This window comes from Xiphophorus couchianus, chromosome 24, assembly GCF_001444195.1.
Source record: "Xiphophorus couchianus chromosome 24, X_couchianus-1.0, whole genome shotgun sequence".
Lineage (NCBI taxonomy): Eukaryota > Metazoa > Chordata > Actinopteri > Cyprinodontiformes > Poeciliidae > Xiphophorus > Xiphophorus couchianus.
The window spans coordinates 14741639-14762305 of NC_040251.1; the positions used below are offsets into that span (position 1 = coordinate 14741639).

The 20667-nt window shown below is 37.5% G+C and overlaps 1 protein-coding gene across 4 annotated transcripts in view; it reads right to left on the reverse strand.

The window, feature by feature from the left end:
* Positions 1-558: 558 nt before the first annotated feature.
* LOC114140412 (gamma-aminobutyric acid receptor subunit beta-3-like) overlaps positions 559-20667 on the reverse strand; it is a 57849-nt gene continuing 37740 nt past the window's right edge. For 2 of the 4 annotated variants that reach the window (XM_028010225.1, XM_028010228.1), the window contains 4 exons: positions 14167-14319; positions 9473-9720; positions 9074-9142; positions 559-4733 (listed from right to left, as the gene is read on the reverse strand). In XM_028010225.1, coding sequence (XP_027866026.1) covers positions 4362-4733; positions 9074-9142; positions 9473-9720; positions 14167-14319 — 842 coding nt within the window. In that variant the 3' untranslated portion in view covers positions 559-4361. The remainder of the gene's footprint in view (positions 4734-9073; positions 9143-9472; positions 9721-14166; positions 14320-20667) is intronic. The other 2 variants (XM_028010227.1, XM_028010229.1) reach the window with 1 other exon arrangement.

Consider the following 20667-nt stretch of genomic DNA (forward strand, 5'->3'; position numbering starts at 1 on the left):
CTATCAGTTTTCAAAAAGTGTAAGAACTAAGCACAAAAATAGCCAAAACAAATTGTACAATGTTGGCAGTAGAAGCAACTTTACTGAGTTACTTCCCCTTGGACAGTTGAATTATTGTTCATTGGTATGTCTAGTGCAACTCTGCATTGATTTTCCTTTTATTTATCATTTGAAGCAACTAAGTAAAACATAAAACGTTCATATTCTAACAGTCAATAATAACCTCCATATTTGTTTTCTTTTCCAGAATTTATTTCACCATGGAACTACTGTCGCCTTACACACAGTCCCTCTGGTTTACATTCATGAACCTTTTCTTATCCACATCAAATATCTTTCAAATGGGATTTGCCAAGTTCACCAAAGTAAAGTGTCTTGAACTGTCACTGAGATGTTTTGTTAGATACCAACTATACTTTAGTTGTGTTGATTCCAGATTCCGTAAACATATTTTTTGCGAGGATTCCTTTGACTTACACAGTCTGGCATTGTATTGTCATTTTATACAGTATAGGCAGATAGTTAATGGCGTCTCATGCATGCTCGCAATACCAAATGCACAAGTACAATGTATATCATTTATTTCATGGTATAACATGGTACTCTATTGAAAAAGGAGAAACATACAGATATACAGTATAAATCTAAGCCTACATACAGTTTGTGGCAGCACAGAACATTTCACATTCCATTATGGGACCAAGGCCATACAACAACTTGAAGTGTTTGATGGCTGGCTTTTTTTTTTTCTTTGGCTATTTTATTGTTTTTTCTTTTTTTTTTAATCTTTTATTATTATTATTGTAGGCTCACGTGGCATAGAGTAATCTCTAAAATGAGCAGTTGGCAGCTGTTGTCATCGAGATTGCTAAAAAGATCTTCTGGAAGTCGTTCCAAGTTAAGAAATGCTGCATGCATAATAAAAAAGTTTCTAGAGTAGCGTTTATAAAGTCACAATTTCACTTTGTATTTTGATAAATTTAGAACTCGTACAATAACTCATTCTTAAATCTCAACACACAACCCAAAAGCAGTAGTTTAAATCGAAGAAGACTTTCTGCCTGGAAGATCTTTTTTTTTCTACATGGACAACAACATTGCTTAGCTTTGTTTTTCCAGAATGAAGACTGAAATGTCTTTGGACTAATTAATTCTAGGAATTTCACAAAAGGAATTTGTGCCATAAAACATTCAATAATCTTCTTTTTCTATGTGTTCGTACAGTAAGTATCAAATTTAAGAAGTAGCCGGATCTCATACAAAGTCAACTGACGTTTTTCCGATTCCCAAATAAATGAGACTCTGTTGGAATGCAACTGGTAACTTGGGAAGCAGAGCTTTTGTGTGACTCCTAGAGGTCTAAAAATGTTCTTAAATGTTTTGTCTTGTCAAATTGATGCAAAAAATTAAAAACTCCTTTTGAATTGTCAAACACTCACTTTTGACTAATTACTTCATTGGTATGTGTTCTTCCTATACCCCCTCTACACAGTAGAAAATGCAACTCTTATACAGTCATTTAGGGCCCAGAAATCAAGTTGCATTCCTGCTGTGACAATCCAAGTTCTATACATTCAGTTGTTTGTCATATTCCAGACTGTACATGTTACAATTATTTTTTTCTTTGTGCCCAAACTCACTGTTCTCAAGTATTTTTGTGTTTTTTTTTTTCCATCAACACGTATTCTCGTACATGCACAAAGCGAATGTATGAACAGGAATGCTGTGAACGTGCACAACCATGTTGTAACTGATTGCTTTGCGACCCTCTGTGGAATCTTACACAGTTGGTCAGAAAGAATCAAGACAGGGGAGCCATTTTTAGCCACAAAACTATTACAAGTTGACACTTTATCCAGAGCTCAGCAAGCAGCGCAGAAAACAAATGGCATACAGAAACGTTTCAAACTTGACATTTTTGTGTCTATTTTTCTCATCCAACACATGCAAAACTAGTTCCTGCCCTCATTTTTACTAATCACTTGCAATGTCAGAAGGGGTGGGATACATTCTAATGGAGAAATGATGACCATGGCTCATTATCCTCTCCCTGAAGAATGGATCTGATACATTCAATGCTAGTATGTGCTTAAAATTACCCGACAGACTGGTTATCACGGGCGATCTTCATGTTCTGTGAAATCCATTGGCGTCACTTAGCAACAGAAATGCAAAGCTCGCTTTTCAGTACATACAGTAACTGGAGTGGAACTTCAGCATGGTCGGCTGATACATTGGCATGCCACACCTTCTGGTAAAGATGTGTGCAATCTTTTTCTGCAGTTTCCTAATTTTACAGTAATAACTTTACAAAAACACATCCTTTAACTAGAGTACATTTACAGAGTGTGCAAATCCGGTCGTTTCGGCTCTGCCATTTCTTACAGACCATGTGTTGATATGTACTTGCAAAGTCGATGTCTTGTACCAGCTTGGTATAAGTAGATAGTAATGAAATGGTTTGTTTACAGGTCCTTAAAAGTAAAAGAATAGGACAGAATAGAGGTTTCAAAAAGTGAATAGACTTGAATACTTTGTTCTACATGTAGAGTTTGGTAAGAATGTTTGGGACTTTCAGTGGGTCTGTGAGCTATGGTCCAATTAAATCATAATTCCGCAATAAACACTCAAATATGAGCCCCGTGTTATGAATAACTGTGCCTTTCATTCCAAGTCAATCTGCCGAGATCACAGGAAGATCACAGGAATTGTGTGCTTTCAGAGCGTTCAGCTTGGCTGGTGGAACTAAAGAGGCGTGACTTAATACGGAAACCGCAGCATTCATTTAAGTGTGTTACGATTTTCATGGAGACTGTTCTAATGAGTGCAAAGGCACATCTTAGTCCATATATTATCTGTATCAAATTCTGCACAGTGTTCGTACATAACGCAAACACTATGAAATCTTGTCGTTCCTCTGCTCCGTATGCACTAACAGACAGGAAACTGGCCAAAGAAGCTTGTACAGTGTTAAAATTAGCGGTAACAAGAAGTGTAGTAAAAAAGAAAAAAAAACAACTAAGAACTCCACAGATGTACTCAAATGTACTCATTTTAAAGGCTGCATTTTTTTCCCCAAGTTTTACTGTGAAATGTTGATACGACAAAATCTGCATTTATTTTTAAGTGTTTTTAAAGATGTTTACAGAGCTTTCAGTATTTGTGAAGGATGCTCTAAGTTAAGAATGTATTCATAGTGCTCAGACATGCTCCAAAATGGATAAGATGCTTGACTTGTGACATTAATCCCCATCTCTCCTCATGAAATAATCAGACTATTGGGAGTCAGTGACAATCACAAAATTATTATTTTCATTTTTGGGTTGAACACATAGTGTATGTATAGACATATATACACACCTATGTACAAAAAAGTTAAGTAATTCCACCCTACTGTCACAATAAAAGAACCGTTCTTCAACAACGTAGGTTAGGAAATCAAATAAATACCTGAAGACAAGGAGTACAAAAATATCATAATATTTTATGGGTTAAACAGTAACTATTTTGCCCAATAGGGCCATTGGCAGTTGTTTCAAATAGAAAATAAAAAGCGCTTTGCGAAGAAGTATTGAAAATCTGAGTGCAATTTTGTCATGCAGTCACAAAGTTTTGCTGTGAAATTGGAAAAAACGGCAGTTTTATTCATAAATTGTGCTTATTTCCTTTTTTTTTGTCCCCAACAAACTCAAAAATTGAGAACCTGAGTCAAAAATCATCCTGAAGAAAGGATTAAAATTATTTTGCTTACCAGATAATAAATTGTAGACAAGAATATTATAAACACTATAAATACACGTTATTCTGTTTCTGTAAGAGTTTTGCCAGTCCAACAATGCCTAAGTACATTAAAAATGCATAGCAATCCACTTTTAATGGATTTATTGTAGATATTGCCTGCACCCGATCGACTTTTAGTTAAAAAATCTTGACTTAACTGCTTCTGCATTGATTTTTAAAATAATGTTGTTGTTTTTTTGTTTTTTTAAAGTTGCTGGCTTTGTATTTTGCTATTTACACGTTATCAATAAGGGTGAAGATTGGGGAAAAAACTGTCACAAATCCAAATTACAGTACATACTTTCAAAAATAAAAAGACCTCAGTGCTCGGGATTCAAAGACTCCAAATATATATATATATATATATATATATATAAGTATATAAAAAAAACTATTTCAATGAGAACTTGGTCCAAAACATAGTAGTCTTTGTTAGATCAGTTTTCTCTTTTATCTTGCTGTGTTGCAGTCTTTGACTCGACAGATTCCATCACGTATAAAAGCAAGAGAGAAAAAACGAAATGAACGAATGAAATGAAAGTCAAAGTCAAACAACGACAAACACCAAAAAACAGATCTGATCAGACATAGTAGAGCCAGTAGATGAGGTTGAACAGCGAGAAAACGGACGGGAAGACGATGCGAGACCAGCGGTCAATGGCGTTCACGTCCGTCAGGTCGGGGATTTTAATTTTGAGCTGGGAGGACCGCCTCCGTAGTCGGCTCCGCTTCATCTGGGCAGAGCGGTCCAGAGAGTGGCGGCTGGTGGAGCGTGGCCCCACCCCACCGCTCTGCTTGCGGTATTGGATGTTTGACGACGCCGTGCTGTCCAACTGTACCATGGACTGAGAGTTTCTAATGTCTGCCACGCTGGTGGTGATCTCACCTCCTGCAACTTCGTTGTGGATCTCTAAGGTTGTCAGCAGGATGTTTCCATGACCATGTGGTTCCGCCTGAATGGATAAAGAAGAGACAAAATGTTAGAATAATAGATATAAATACCTAAACTTTTAGAGTGTTATTGATTTGTTAACCTGGTGGAGTCCAACAAACACTTGAGAAGGCTTGACATGCTGAGAATGATGACTCAGCTCTTGCTTTAGGCATACAAGATTTGGTTTGCCTTTAAAAGTCACCCAGTTATCCTATACTTCAGTGGTAAACTCCACTAAATACCTCAGTGAACACAGTCATAGATCTATTCCAGATCCACAAAGCACTTATAGACCAGATAAGCATACGCCCATAACCCCTTCAACAATTCCACGAGAGTAAAGACCTGGCCCACTGCTCCATGGCCACATTGTTGCTTCCATTAAGACACATCTAATGTCTCAAGTCACACTTGGGTCAGTCGCTAAAAACAATACAAACTTGACTAGGATTCATGCTCTGAAGAAGTGAGACTGGGATCGAATATTGAGTTTCACAAAAAGTTGTTCTTGATTTCAGTGCTTATTCTTCAATGCTACACCAGCTGTTCTAGTGGGAATTTCAACAGATCAGAATTAGCCACACCCACAGTCAATAGCTGAGAAAGCTATTTGTCTCAAGCTTGCATCGTACACCGAGTCAGATCCAGGTTGGATCACATTCACACCATAAGCAACTACTCTTGAGTTTATGTGGAATCAAAACCGTCTTGGATTGATGTGATTGCTTCTTCTACATTTACAGAAAAAAAATGTAGCAAGGGGTAAATTGAACCAGAGTTTATCTTAAACAGACTAAACACCTTAGCTGTGTAAACATCATAGCATGGTGAAGACTCCAGCAACACTATTTGGTCCATTTTATTAGTAAACCAACACATTTCAGCTTTTGGCCATCATCAGGGACATTGGGACCACAAGCACAAATGCATTGATCTACTGTTAAAGGTATTTCTTAGCACTTCGGGTGTTGCTGGAGTCTTCACCTTATTAGATCTTTGATCCTCTCCATGCACCTCAGGAGTCGGTGAAATTCTGTCAGAATTTTTTTAGAAAACACCCTGAGATACCAGCTACGTTACTCAGATATTTTTCAAATGAATGTGTCATTCTCTGTCTGTTTCTTCACTGCCTCTAAGATTAAAAAAAGCTAAATTCTGTAATACCAAAACCACACAAGCAGGCTGTGATAACATTGAAATTAACAACCTTAAAAACTCAAACAACTAAGACACTGAACTAAAGCAGTTCATCTGAAGCAATTGTTGTTTGTGTTTTTAGCACAAGCAGCAATTAGTTTCACCGTTCCTCTCAGGCATCAACTTTTTGAGATAGTTCTTAAAGTTTAAATGAAAGAGTCAGGCTAAAGCAAGACAGATGTGGAAATAAAATATATACAGTAAATAATTCCACTCTGGTGATTGTAGCTACATTGTGCATGCACAAAATAGGCCACATCATGGTTATAAACTCCAGGCATTTCTGCTTGACACAAGAAAAAGTTAAAATACCCGTGTTAGAGTGGACAGGATGTTACCAATATGGAGAAAAGAGAGCAAAAATGATTCAGTGGTGGCCTCATTTACCAGAGTCTTAATGATACTCGCTGCAGATAACAAAATCAGTTTTGCTTTGGAGCTTGTTGCGCAGGTATGCTATTCTATTTATAGAAAACTTAAGGGAATGACAAATAACTCTTACTTGGTTTGTTAGCTTACAAAACTACCCAAGTGAACATAAACTCCTGTGATGCTCCAAAAGCAATTACCGTTTTATATCGCTCTCAATTTGCCTAAAGCCATTAGAAAATTGGCGTGAATGTTTCTATGAGAATTTCTAAATATCAAGGTAAAAACGGAAAATTCAAATTTTCATCATATTATTAAATAAGTCTATAAATGGTTAAACTGTCATCTGGTGCTAAAGTAACAGTGTTTCCTGTCAAAACAAGAAACTGGGATCAATGAGGCCATAAGAACAATGTAATGGTATCAGTCCCTATGTATAGAGTCACATCAATTAAAAAAAAAATAAAAAATTTAATATTCAGTCCCCCTCCTTAACAGGTTTACATGCATATATTTTATACTTTTGAAAGTACGTGACCTAATGGAATATACACATCAAATGTAACCTTTTTTTTATTCATTCTACAAACATATTAACAAGAATTTATATTCAAAGAAAAAATTTAGGACACTTGTACTAAGCAATTTTAACTTGGAATGCATATGGAGGTAACCTGATTTAGTCCTCCTCAGAAATATTTTGGAAAGTTATATTTTATATTGTAAAATATATTTTATTCAGTTTATTTGCATTATTTTAATATTTTCAGTGTTGCTGCCAGAGAGTACAGTAATTGCTTCCCATGGATGTTTATTCAAGTCAAACCATTACCATTTAAGTTAAAACCACATCTGTTCTGTCTCTATTGGATTTTACTGTATTGGTTTTCAGTCAAACATTTATTTAATAATTAAGCAGTAACTTCACAATTAAACATTTTCCTGGCAGTTTAAGCAGATAATAATGGGGCTATTGTTACATCTTTGTCACATTTGCATTTCCCCAATTTTCCTGCAGCGTGCACACACATCTCCTTCTGCAAAAAACAAAACTCTAAGATGTATCATCAACTAAATGCTTAGATGATAACAAAGAGCAGAGATTTCAAGGAAAGCAACATTTTCATTTTGCCCTCTTTCATTGCAAATACAGCAACAAAAAAAAAAAAATAGTCCCGTTTCTGAATAAGGTTTGTGGTACACTTTACTGCCACCTTGTGGTAGTGCTGCAGATACATTTTGGTCAAGTTAAATGTCAATTAAATAAACACTTTTAATTTGTTTACTTCATGGGCTTTCTTAAAAACTAAAAATTACTTTTCATTCCTTTTGATAATATTGATAAAAATATACGTTTCTAGTCAGGACAATTTTTATGTTACCATTAAGAAACAAACGTTGTCTGTTACCAGCGCACTTCTAATAACTGCAAGGTATCCATCTTGTAGGCTAACATCAGTAATTTCTTGATTCCTGTAATTCCAGCCTATAAATACATTCAAAACACACACAAAAAAATACAACACGATACATCATAATCCATGCCTATGATGGGCGTTCCACAAAACAGATCAACAGAAATGAAAAGTGCAAATTCAGGTCTTCATGCAAATGTAGCAACTGGTGAAGTCCCACATTTCCATTAAAGTAAAAAGAAAAGAAAAAGTGTTTTAGTAGTTTAAAACCTATCCCACTCTGGACCAGTTTGCTAACGTGTTTCGCAATTTATGTAACAACTACGTAACTATTATTGAAATAGAAAAGTTATAAGCTGTAGGCTCTCTTTGGCATTATTGTAGTTTATTTCATTAGACAGTGTTTTACATTTTTCATTAAGAGCTATTAGGTGTGAGTTTTTTTATTATTATTTGTAGTCCAAACTTTTGCTTTGATATAAAACAATAAAATTTTGTTTATTTCACTTAAAGTTGACATCCTCAATCAAGCCCATACCTAATATTGACAGATGATTGCATTCATTAAAAAGAATACCTCTGCTAAATATGGTTTATTTCTTCATCAAAAGGTCCATGTATATACTATGCAATCAGAGAGCTTGAAGCTAAATAAAAACTTTTAGGGGAGCATTTTAAAAGTTTAAACAGATTTATTTCTTATATATTTTACCCATATTATATAGTAAATGTTACCCAAAAATGACCAAAAAGAACGTTTGTTTGTTAAATTCGGTTCTTAAGTTACACAAATGCAAAGATCAACCAAGTCTAAAAACTTCCTTCATGTTTATACCTCCAAAGCAACATCTTCTAAAGTACTTTCTTGAGGAAAAACAAACTCCTGTTCAAGATAATAGTAAGAAAATTAATCTGGGACTGCCACCACCCCATAAGGATGCTATGGGGTCTTGCTGTGTCTCTTATTGTGCATATAGATCATTACCAAGAAGATCATCAGTAATTTCAAGTGCAAAGAATTGCTTGATGAGGGACCTCTGCAGTGACTACCTACTGGAAGTCAGACTGATTCACCATATCCTTACATGCGTTGTGATAGAAATGACTTTCACTGATGAGTTCAATGAGAAAGCCTATACAAACAGCATGCATTAACGGCTCCGGACACACCAGTTCCCACAATGTAAGCATGAGCATCACTTCAGTGAATGTCATGGAGATGTCTGTTCTTGCTTGTTTTCTTCACATGGATATAGAGATATTTTGCACAGAGGCAAAAGACGGATATTAACCACATCCATGTTGGCTGATGGGCGATGGTGGAGTTGACTTGAAGATATTGAAGAGCCTCATTTGAAGAAAATCAAGAATAACTCACCGAGCGTGAGTGGCGAAGACCTTTAACCTGATTGGACCGTTTTAGGGATGCGGTCCTACTACCTGCCTCCTGAGGAGATGAAAATATTCAGCCACATCTGGGGACAAATGCCTGGAAATTGACTTTGCATGTGCCTTCCTGGGTTTTTTTTAATGAACACCAAGGATTCTCAGCAATAATGAAATGCAGTTTAAATAATCAGGATGTTCGCTTTTGCTGCTGATTGCTATATTTATGCATCTCTTTTCAATGTCGATTATGGAAATTTCGAGGAACTTAAATGTCACTACCAAAATGATCCCCAGTGAGCAGTTTCTAGTGCGTAAATGCATAACTTTTTTAATGTTTACCCTCTGTGCCCAGTAATGTAAAGTGTGTCACGGTTTGGACCAAACTTACCCTTGCTGCGTCGTACTTGGCCGCTCGCTCATTGTTGGCCTTCTCTGCTTTCTCCGCCAACTTCTTCTGCATCTGAGGGCCCCTCCCGAAGAAGATGTAGTTGACAAAGGCGTACTCAAGAAGGGCCAGGAAGACCATGACAAAGCAGCCCATTAGGTACATGTCGATGGCCTTGACATATGGGATCTTGGGTAGCGTCTCCCTCAGGTGTGTGTTGATGGTGGTCATGGTCAGTACCGTGGTGATTCCTATGGTAAACAGGAAACAAATGTATTTTCCCCCCCAAAAAAAACAAAATAATTGACAATTAACTAAAACAACTTCAAATCTGAATATTAAATCTGTAGTAATATGGTTCCTAGACAAAAAAAATCATACTTTTCCAACCTTAACCATGAATTTATGTAAGATATTTCTACCATTGGTAGCCAGAGAAAGAAGGGACGGAAATAAGGAAGGGAGGACAGATCCAGAGAAGGTACTTTACAAGGAAAGGAAAATAAAAAGATTACAAAAAGAAGGAAAAAAGAGGTAATAGACAAAGAAAGAAGAGACAAAGGATGAAGGAAAGAAAGTGTTGCAGAAAATATAAATATTTTCATTAGTCATTTTTCATTCTTATCTAGATCAGAAAATGACTGAAATCAGATTCCGTACCTTTCCAAACTATATAGGAAAAGTACAAACAGCAGGCAAGATAACACCACCTTTCTATTATTTCAACTAAAAATAATTTGCTAAGTGCTTTCATCTTTGATCATAGGCCGCTTGCATACACACAATGGAGGTGGGTGCTTCACTTCGGCTTCATTGAAATTCAAAGGTCTCCCTCAAAAACATCCTACTGCCCCTCGGTCATCCAGCAGAAATAACTCATTAAAATAGTGCTGCCTTTATCTACCTCCCAGCTCCTGCTAACCTTACCCTGTCAGGCTACAAAATGGCTCTCCACGTATGAAGCACCGTCACACGTGGCGAGTTTGCATGATAGGAGAAGATGCCTAAAAGTACACTTGGTTGACACAGATTCGCATCAGCCATGGCTCTGGAAAGGTCAAAATGCAGCAACAAACAGAAGATTTGTAGAAATAATTTTTTCTTCCACTTCACAACTATAAATTACTTTGTGTTGGCCTGTCTCATAAAATCCCAATAAAATACAATGAAGTTTGTGGTTTGAACAAAACAAAAAGTAAAAAACTAAACTCATCAAGTTCTGTGTCTCACACAGATATCAACACTGTTCTACCCAATGGAAGTATCTTCCCTACTGCAAACATAAGACACCACATCTCCTCTACTTCATTTACTGATATCGAACATAAATGGAGTCTATCAGCAGCGCCTCTGCCCATACAACACACACAGACATCACTTTTGGTGTTTGGGTGTCATAAAAAACAGAGAGGAGACAGAGAACAGTCAGGGGGTTGGGAGGAATGAGCAAGATAGCTAAGGTCAATGTAGCTCTTAGTGAGATTTATTGGCACATTACAAGGTTAGCAACACACATGCACACATATGTGTTAGTACGAGCGAGAGCGTACACATGCTTATGTCTAAGGCACAATTGGACGGCGCCCTTTTTGTGCTTAACAACAGCCTTGTTCTTTATAGGTGTTCTCAATGCTGGGCCATTACTCTCCGTCCTTCGCTCCCTCCCTCTTTTCTTCTTGTTGTTGCCTCCCTCAGTCTCCAATCAGACAATTTAATCAAGGGGCCCAGAGCTGGTGGGCCGAGCTGCTTTTCCATCACACCGCTGTCCTGTCCGTGGAAGAATTACGACTTCACAGCTCTTCTTTTTCCATCTTTGGTCTGGATTGTCCTTTTGTTCCCCTCATCGACCATTTTTCTCTTCTTCATTCCCCTCCGGATCTCCCCATCACTTAGTCGTGGATGGCCTTACTCCCTCTACTTACATGTCCCCAAATCTCCTCTTCTTCTTTAACTGCTTGAACAAAGGCACTCAGCAATCAAATTTCCTTTAATCACAGACCAGTGTACCATTAGCAGCACATCCCGACACTATATAGAGGAAGTTTCATGTTGCATAAAGCAAGTAAATTGAAAATACTGGTTACTCGGATGCTTGAATTCATCACTTGCAGACAGACTAGCTGGAAAAAAAACAATTCTGCTCATGCTTAATGGCAGCTGTTGTCACAAAGGGTGACACAACAAGTTATAAAGTTTGGGGTGGCCAAGTTGGTTTGAAAATCATTTTTCCCCTAATAAGTGAAATCATTGTTTGAAATCTGGTCTTTGTTTTTACTCAAGTTATCTTTGATATTAAAATTAGTTTGATCTGGAGCATCGTGTGGTGTTGTGGTAGAGTGGGCGCCCCACGTACAGAGGCTAGTCCTTGAAGTGGCCATCCTGGGTTTGGTGTCCGACCTTCAGACCATTGCTGTATGTTTTACCCCTTTTTCTCTGCACATTTCCTGGCTGGTAACTGTCAATGAAGACTGCTAGTACCAAGAGAAATCTTATTTGACCTAAAACATGTAAATGTGACAAAGAAACAAAAGTGGAAAGAAATGCTGAAGGAGCCAAATGCATTTCTACAACATTGTACGACTTTAATTACATTAAATGTGCCACCAACTTACACCCACACCGCCACAGTTCACATGATCCAGCGCTCGCTCGAGGGCCATCACTCTGGGAAACAGCCAGCAACCATTTAAGGGTGTGTGCAGGTAATCTGTAACTTAGCAATCCTTCGGACTTGCTCAGGAAAATGAGATCCCCCTTCAAACAATTCAATTGTTTGCCTGCTGCCTGCTCAAATTGATTTCCCCTCTAATCATTACTCTGCTCTTACCAGGAGGTTGGCAGACGTGAAAGAAGAGTCCACACTGGACACACACACACGCACACATTCTTTTTTACAATCAAGGTACATACTGGAAGCTCACAATAGTCCATCTAAGGACTGAGTGGAACTCCGGATCTCTCTCAGTTGTCAGGCCTATAATCGGATATTGCTAGTATCCATTGGCTCGCAAAATCAGACACTCCAAGGCAGACGATAATGACCGGATATTGCATGCATGCTTTAACAAAGGGAAGAGAGAAGCAGATAACAAACAGCGCTAGGAAAGATATATAGAGAGGCAACGCATCAGGGTAATGGATAGCAGCATGCTTTTCAAAAAGCGATGTGATGTGTTAAGGGCATTATTGCTCCATTATCTATCCATATTCATGTGATTGAAGATCCAAAGGAGCAATCAGTTCACATAGCTGGGTTGCACTATTTATGTCCAGAGGTCAAGGTTTATTACATGACCTTCTGCTGACCAAAAACAAGACATGACAAACCAATGTCATCAATCCAAGCAAGGTTGATCACTTCATCATCTAAGGTTAAACTGCTATATGGTTTCTCACATATGACTTTAGGTGAGTCTTCTTCCCTTGCATGAAGATGAGTCACTGTTTGAGGTTTGGAGGAATCTTCAGTGTAGAAATATCAAGTTCAGGTTTGAGCTGCATAAATATTACAGATTTTCAACTACAGTGAATGATAACTTCAGTATTAAGCTTATAAAAAACAAATGTTTGCTTGATGAACGTCTTGAAAAGAAAGATTGAGATCTTTGGAGAGTAAATCAATATCAAAGAGGACCAAAATAATTGATCCACAGCTTCAAAGGTCTTTAATGTTGAGAGTGGTGTTTCTTTTTTTTTCTATGGATGATATGGCAGCTCACAAAGATGTCATCCCACCTGGGGGGTTGTGAGTAGAGCCATTGTAGAAAAACACCATTTTACACTGTGGATTGCTAATGATGCTGTAGTCATTATCTGATTTGAATTCACCTCCGTTTTTCTGGAGGTGAAGTTTGTAATCTGGACTACATTTCATCACCTCCAATTGGACGTAAACCTGTACTTGATTGAAGAGCAGAAATAAGGAAGACTGTGGATGTTAGCTTCTGCAGTAGTGCTAAGACAGTTTTCACTGTGATTATCGATGTGTGCGAAGGTCTATTTGGTGTTTTAACTACTAAAAAATACGGTTTAAAATCGTTCTTAGGTATTAGCACATTTTAACTATTTGTTGCCAGTTGCAGTCTCTAACCACAGCAGATACCAGTTGTACACTGTATTTATAATCCGGTTCAAGATTTTTATAAATGTTTCTTGGTATTTGGGCCACCTGAGGCAAAGAATTATGAAAAACAAAATATGTAAACTGGTCAAATTAGTCCTGAGTTACGCTACATTGACAAGGGTGGATAGTAATTAAAATCAGTGAGCACACTATTCATGCAGGATCTGCATCTGGATATGGTCATTACTCATGTCTTGCATCATACTGAAGGCATCATGATGATTAACAGCCAACAAACATCCACCTGCAGTCTGTTTACTGCTAACATGAGCACGTTTTAGAGGTAAAAGCATCCTCTTTTGAGATGGTGGTGAGTGACTATGGTTTTTTTTAGTGACAACAGCAAACTACAGACACAAATTGTGACCTAGTTTGCTGCTGTCACTCCACAAAAAGAAGAACCAAAATAGCATTCCTTCAAAACAGAATTACAGGTTTAACCCTATAAGCTCATCACGAGGTAGGACATTTTTATTTACTCATTCATGAAAGGATACACTCAAAAGCATATCACTTTCAGGAGGGATCGACAAGACAGAACTTTGTAGTTTGAGAAAGTAAATTGACTTCTTACCAAGAGCCACCCTGGCTGCAGATGCATCATAGTTTATCCAGAAGGATACCCAGGATAAGATGGTGATCAGGATTGATGGCATGTACGTCTGCAAAATGAAGTAGCCGATGTTCCTCTTCAGCTTGAAGCTCAACGACAGTCGAGGATAGGCACCTGAAACAAGGGAGAAAAGAGAGAGAGAGAGAAAAATACAGCATATGAAATATTTAGTCAAGAAATAAAATGTATGAAATAGAATGAAGATTCTCTGAGAATGAAGCTAATTCAGAAAGCATCACAAAAATGATAGGCTTACCCTGAAAACATCAAACTTTGATAGTCTGAGCAGCAAGAAGGGGCCTCTTATGTTTTTGTTTCAGTTTCCATGGCAACACAGACAGCATGGGCTGAATTTATCACCATGGTAACAAGTATCCCCTTCAAAGCACCAACACACATCAGCTCTTCCTCACACAAGCCACACAAACACAAAAACACTCAATTGCAACCCTATTTCGTGATGTGTCACTATATTCATATTTTGTGGTAAATAAACATGACCACATTTTGACTTTTCAAGGAATTATCTACAAAACCACTGAAAGAGTTTCCCACCATTGTTGTCATCCATTGAATTCAAACGTGAGCAGTGTCTATGCATGTGTGCGCATGGAATCTCGTGGCATTGTATCTCTAGATGGGCTGCATGTATGACTCGTTACTCCCACTATTCTTAGCCGTTTTTCCATTTTGGTTTCATATCACAGGAGAAGTGGGACCCATTATGGAGTCATTTCTGCTCTCTGGGTATTCAGCCAAAGCTACTTGTGGTGAGCGTGGGTCCACCAACTGCACACTTGTGTGTATGGCTGGAAAAAGAGAGAGCCACTAGGAAAATATAAAAAAAACCGATCCACTCGCATCTCATTACGATTCAGCGCCTGGTGTGTGCAATAAAATTACAGTGCAATAAAAATGACCTGATGTGATTTTAAAAAGAGGCCATGAATCAATTCATGTAGCTTCTTGTGTCAGAGTTCAGACTTAAGACGTGACAGAGACGGATAACGTTTGGCTTTATAAGTGAGCAGGAATCATAGAAATTAGTTGAGACATTTAAATTGTCATGCACAAGCCAGAGTTTTTCAATTCAATCAAATACAAGTCTTTAAGGAGCAGGCCCAAGTCATGTTTTGAGAGGGACGTTCAAGTAAAATCTAATGTCTTAGAGGAATATCCCCAGTTAAACCTTAAGGTGTGGTCCACCAAGTCAAGACTCAGATATTTAAGTGGCTAAGACAAATCATGGATTCAAATCTCATCCTTGAGAGGGAATTCTCAAATCTTTAAGGAGCCTAATCAAGTTAAGGCTCATATCTTTGGCCCTAAATCAAACTCAAGTCTCCAGTATTTGATGAGCATGCCATGGTTACTTTCCAAGTGTTTGTCCCTATGAGTCTTTGAGGAACACATCTATTTATCAGGCCCAACTCAAAGCTACAGCTAGCATGAACAGATTGTTATGACTAGTTAACAGTCATAATTTCCCTGATCAAGCTTTCTTTAACAGTAGAATATCCACACCTCTGCCAGGGCTGAGGTCATAAAACCTGGAAGCTCCTTTCACTGGCATGTACTGTTGAGGAACATAGCATAGAAAACATGCAAACCGTGTAATAAAAAAAAAATGGAATCCTGCTTTACTTTTAGTTTTTCTCAGATTCACCATTTGGAATCTGGAATCATCTTCACGCCGTTTTGTAATTTTTTTCAGAATAAAACTACCACTGCAACATTTTCTTGCCTGTATCCTGTCTGTGGTTTGGCCCATGAAAACAGGCAACTATGATGCAATCCCTGATGTTCACTCACTCTCCTATACTGCTTCAAAATTAAGATAAATATGAAGTATTTGCCACAGCTATATTGAAAATATTATAGAAGTCTGAGATTTTCTATAGACAGTTTGCTGTTCCTCTCCAGCTTCTAAAGCTTCCATGTTTATTTCAGTAAAAATCCAGTAATCTGATTGACAAGAACAACACCTCACAAACTATAAATACTCAAACAATATTTATCTTTTTAGACAATCCTGTTATTTTTAGCTTCTAAATAACAGGTCTGACAGCTTGAAAAGAACTAAACACATAATTTACATATATTATAGTGTGAAAATAAAAAAAAGGACAGCCACACTTCTTCTTCTTCTTCTTTAAAAAGCTCGGTTTACCCTTCCAGTGATTCAGCTCTTCTGGACTACATCTGACTGGAAGAGAAGCCTAGGTGGCTTAAGAAAAGAGGTGGCCGAGGTACGCTGGCATGTAGGTGTGTTACAGTTCTGCCTATAACGGCTACACCAAGCAACATCCGTGAGTGGGAGGAACACCATGTGTGAGGCTGAGAAAGAGAGGGAAGGAGAGAAGGGAAAAAAAGTAAAGTTGAGCTGCTGCTGATGTCTGTGGATGGATTGATAGACAAGAAAGCTGCGGGATCAAAGGTGCTTTTTGTCACTGAATGCAGAGGTAGTCAGTGTTACAAACTATAAAAAAAACTACGCTGTATTCACCAGTAGCTTTATTTTTGGATTAAAATGTGTGGCTAAAGTTTAAACAACGTATACCTACAATAATAAATATATTAATTTGATTCATTATATAGAGTGAAATATTTCAAATTTTTGTTACTAGTAATTTGAATGATTATGTCTTAATGAAAACCCTAAATTCAGAGTTTCAGAAAACTTGACTATTGTGACAAAGTTAAACTGTAGAAAATCAGAGTCACGTCCTAATTTGGTGCCCTAAACCTCTGCCTAGAACAACAGCAGAGGTTTAGGTGGCTCTAAATTGTCTCTCTGTTTGGCTCAGTAGGCTGCACAGGTATAGGGAAGACTGCTGATTGTACACACAAAAGGTAATTGCTAAAGAATCTGGCTGTTCATAGACAGATGTATCCAACACATTCATTGAAAGTTGAGTGGAAGGAAAACATGACCCTACTATGCAGATGAGGGTCGCTGTCAAACCAACCTGGGCTTCCATGTTACCTCAGTAGAACCAGAGACTGATCACCACTTGTGCATCTTTTTTCCCCACTTCTTCCTTCCTCTCAATTTTCCTATAATATGATGGCACAATTTAGTAATGGCCTTTTTGTGCTATGCATTTACATAAAAGCCTTTAGCCATGATCATAAAATAAGGGAAAAAAATGCTGAATTTAGTAACATCCTTTGGTTTATGTTCATGAATTTGAAGTACTACTTGGATCGTTTGTGTTATTATTGGGGTGTTTCACGTCTGATAAAACGAATATTTCCTGCTCGCGGTTTCAAATTATGCAAAAATGATCAAAAATGGATATTAAATATTTAAAGCTCTTCTAGCTGTCTAAACAGAAACAGATTACGGTCATAAATCTAATCATATCTGTGACATGCGAAGCTTAAATATGCAGTTAAATGTCACCAAGCATTGCCTGCTCACCCGTGCATTTTGCATGTGGCCACGTGTACGCACACAGAAGTCAGTGTTTGCAGAATAATTGATGCTGCGTGCCTCATTGCACATAAATATGAGATACCCTGAATCCTGGTCTGTTATTTTTCTTGTCAGAGAGTAGGATAATTGGCATCAGAGCACACATTTTTGAAGTTGGAGGCAAATTTGCACTGAAGAAAGCTACAAAGAGGAGGGGAAAAAACAGTAAAGTAAAACTGAAAGTGACAGGCTGAGTTAGAGAGCGAGAGAAAAGGAAATGAAACTAAAGTCTGGCTTGTAGCACATGTAATGGAGGAAACCTGATCATTAGCAAGGAAGGCAACAAGCTTTTGATGTGCTTCAAGCAGCAAGCGCAGCAGATCACTGGACACTAAGCTTCAATGGTCTCCACCCGCAAGGGGACAGATCGCTTCTGCAAACAAGCGCACCCCTGCTCACCCGCTTAGACACATTCACATGATTCTCCCAAGATAGGGAGAGGAGCCCCTGTACTGTGAACAGCTTGGGTAGATGGTGAACGTAAAGTCACGAACACAGAGTGGAAATGACTGACAATCTTGATCAACAAAAAGATGAATAAGTTAAAAATAGCCAAAAATCTCACAAAAGACTGATTTAGTTTTGCCGTTCTTCTCAGGGCGAGCGTGACTCTTTCTTTTGAGCATCAACTCTGCTGAAAAATATTTCTAAATGTCAGCTTTTATGTTCCCACCACAGCTCTGGAGAAATTGCTTCTCCGATCTACTGCTGCCTTTGCTGAACGTTGGAAAAAAAGAAAAGAAAAGTCCATCACAGAATAAATGTTCGCATAAAAATCTCAATAATTTAGGACTTATGCTGGCACACTTAAAAAAAAAAAGAAAGAAAGTTCAGCATGTATATTGACTGAACCCCCTCAGGGAAACACTGAGGCATTAATTACAACATGAAATGTAATATAGTGACTGTTTTTCACATGCAGGAACCTGACAAATTGCCTCTTATGTGTAGCCTTCCTTTCTAATTACTGGCCCCAAGAGATGAAGCGCTGGGAAGAAAATCGCTGTGATCCTATAAATAAGACTGGCGGCTGTTTTTTTTTTTGCAACAACAGAAGAAGAGCAATGTCAAAACATTTACAGGCTGCATGTATAACCTATTGCACAAGCTTTAAAAAAAAAAACACATAGCCTTTAAGTTTTATGTGCTTTACTCGTGTGGTTTCATGTGGTAATTTCCCATCAGTTTTCTATCTGCTGCTGCAACTACTAATCAAAAGTGGGAGGGGCCTTTGTTCTCTGTTGACCAATCAGAGCAGAGCGCAACGAAAATTACAATGCAATTAGTTTTGGTGTTGCATGTGTGAGTGAACATAAACACAAACTGAATAGGCTGCAATAAAAACACGTAAGTTTTCAATAATGTGCACTTTGGAAAATGTGAATATTAATGTTAACGTTTTCTGCCAATGTTGAATTAGGCAAACAGAACCACCAAATTCTACAATTAGAAGTATAAAATGTTAATATATATGGACTAGTAGAGCATGGAGTATATTTGCCCATATTGGCTGCTACTGGATGTCTATTTTGGAGGCTGTGTATGTGCTACACAGACTTAATAATTTAAGAAAGTCAGATCCAGTGCTCAACAAATTGAACAGGAAGTAGCTATCTTTCAACTTTTTTCCCTGAAGGTTGGATATGAATGAAATGTAAAGATCACTGCTGAGTTTAAAAATCTTGTATGTTTTGAATTGTGTAGAGAAAGATAATTAATCTCCAAGACTGATAAATCAAGAAGATATGGTTGAATTTTAAGTAATGCAAATCGACTGCAATGTACAGAAAATCTGCGATTTTACCTTCAATTTTTAAGAATTGCTTTTCTAAATACCTTTAAAGTCTCTTTAACTGAAATAGCAAATTTAAATGCAACCATCTATCGGCATACAAAAATCTTTAAAGTATGAATATTTTCATGACCTCAAAGTGTGACGCTCACAAGTTTTGTTTTTGATGTGGATGAACTCAGTTATCTAATTTGTGAAAGCTCTTAACATAATTTACTGAATTTAGCTATTGATTAATGCATTACACCTTGAGGGTGAAAACATCCCTACTCATGCGATTGTGTTTTATTTACACTGATAGTTTGTTGATATTTCTGGACATATAAAAGAAAAACAGAATGATTTTTTTCTTTGCTTTGGATCATAAAGCCGGCTGCACATTTCCAGAAATCTACGTTTGACTGGCTGATTAGGACCTTGTAACGTCTTGTTGACCAGGTCTGGATTAATTTTCTTAAAATCATTTTAGATTTATTCAGGATTTATCATAAATAAATTCTTAATCAAAGAAAAGATCGATTTCAGAAATTCAAAATCTTTGACTGATCCCAAATAGCGGAGAGGCAATCAAGCAATGCGGAATTTTAGATCTAGATCTTTTCTCAGAACTCCGATGAAAAACATAAAAAAATTAAAAATTAAAGGAAGAATATTGAACATCTTGTGAAGTTATACTTTGGTATAAGCTTCACAGACAATACTTAATACCGTATAGAAACATTTAATATTTTAACATGTCACCATTCCATTATCAGTAACAGGACTTTGAAACAATCGTGCAAACAACTGAATCTATTTCGATAAACGAATCACATAAAATGAGCTGCTCACATCAGATCTTGATAACTCTGTCAACGCTTTCTTCTCATTAAAAAAAGCTTTTTTTATAAATAAAAGCAGGGATCCATTCTGCCTTTGGTAACATGTGAGGCTGGTGGCCTTAGCGACCACAACCGTTACTAGCAACTTGTTTTTAGCGCACAAACGTTAGTTCTTGGCTAGCTTTTCACCCATCAGTTGAAACCATAACAGACAATTACTCAAACTGGCAACAAGCCCTATCTAATTAACATGACCTCGTAAGCTACATTTGTCAACAATCAGAACAATATCAACCTCACCAATCCCGTAAAAAGCATGACCTCATGCAGTCAAGCACTGCTGGTTGTAAAAGATGTTTGTTAGGTGATTT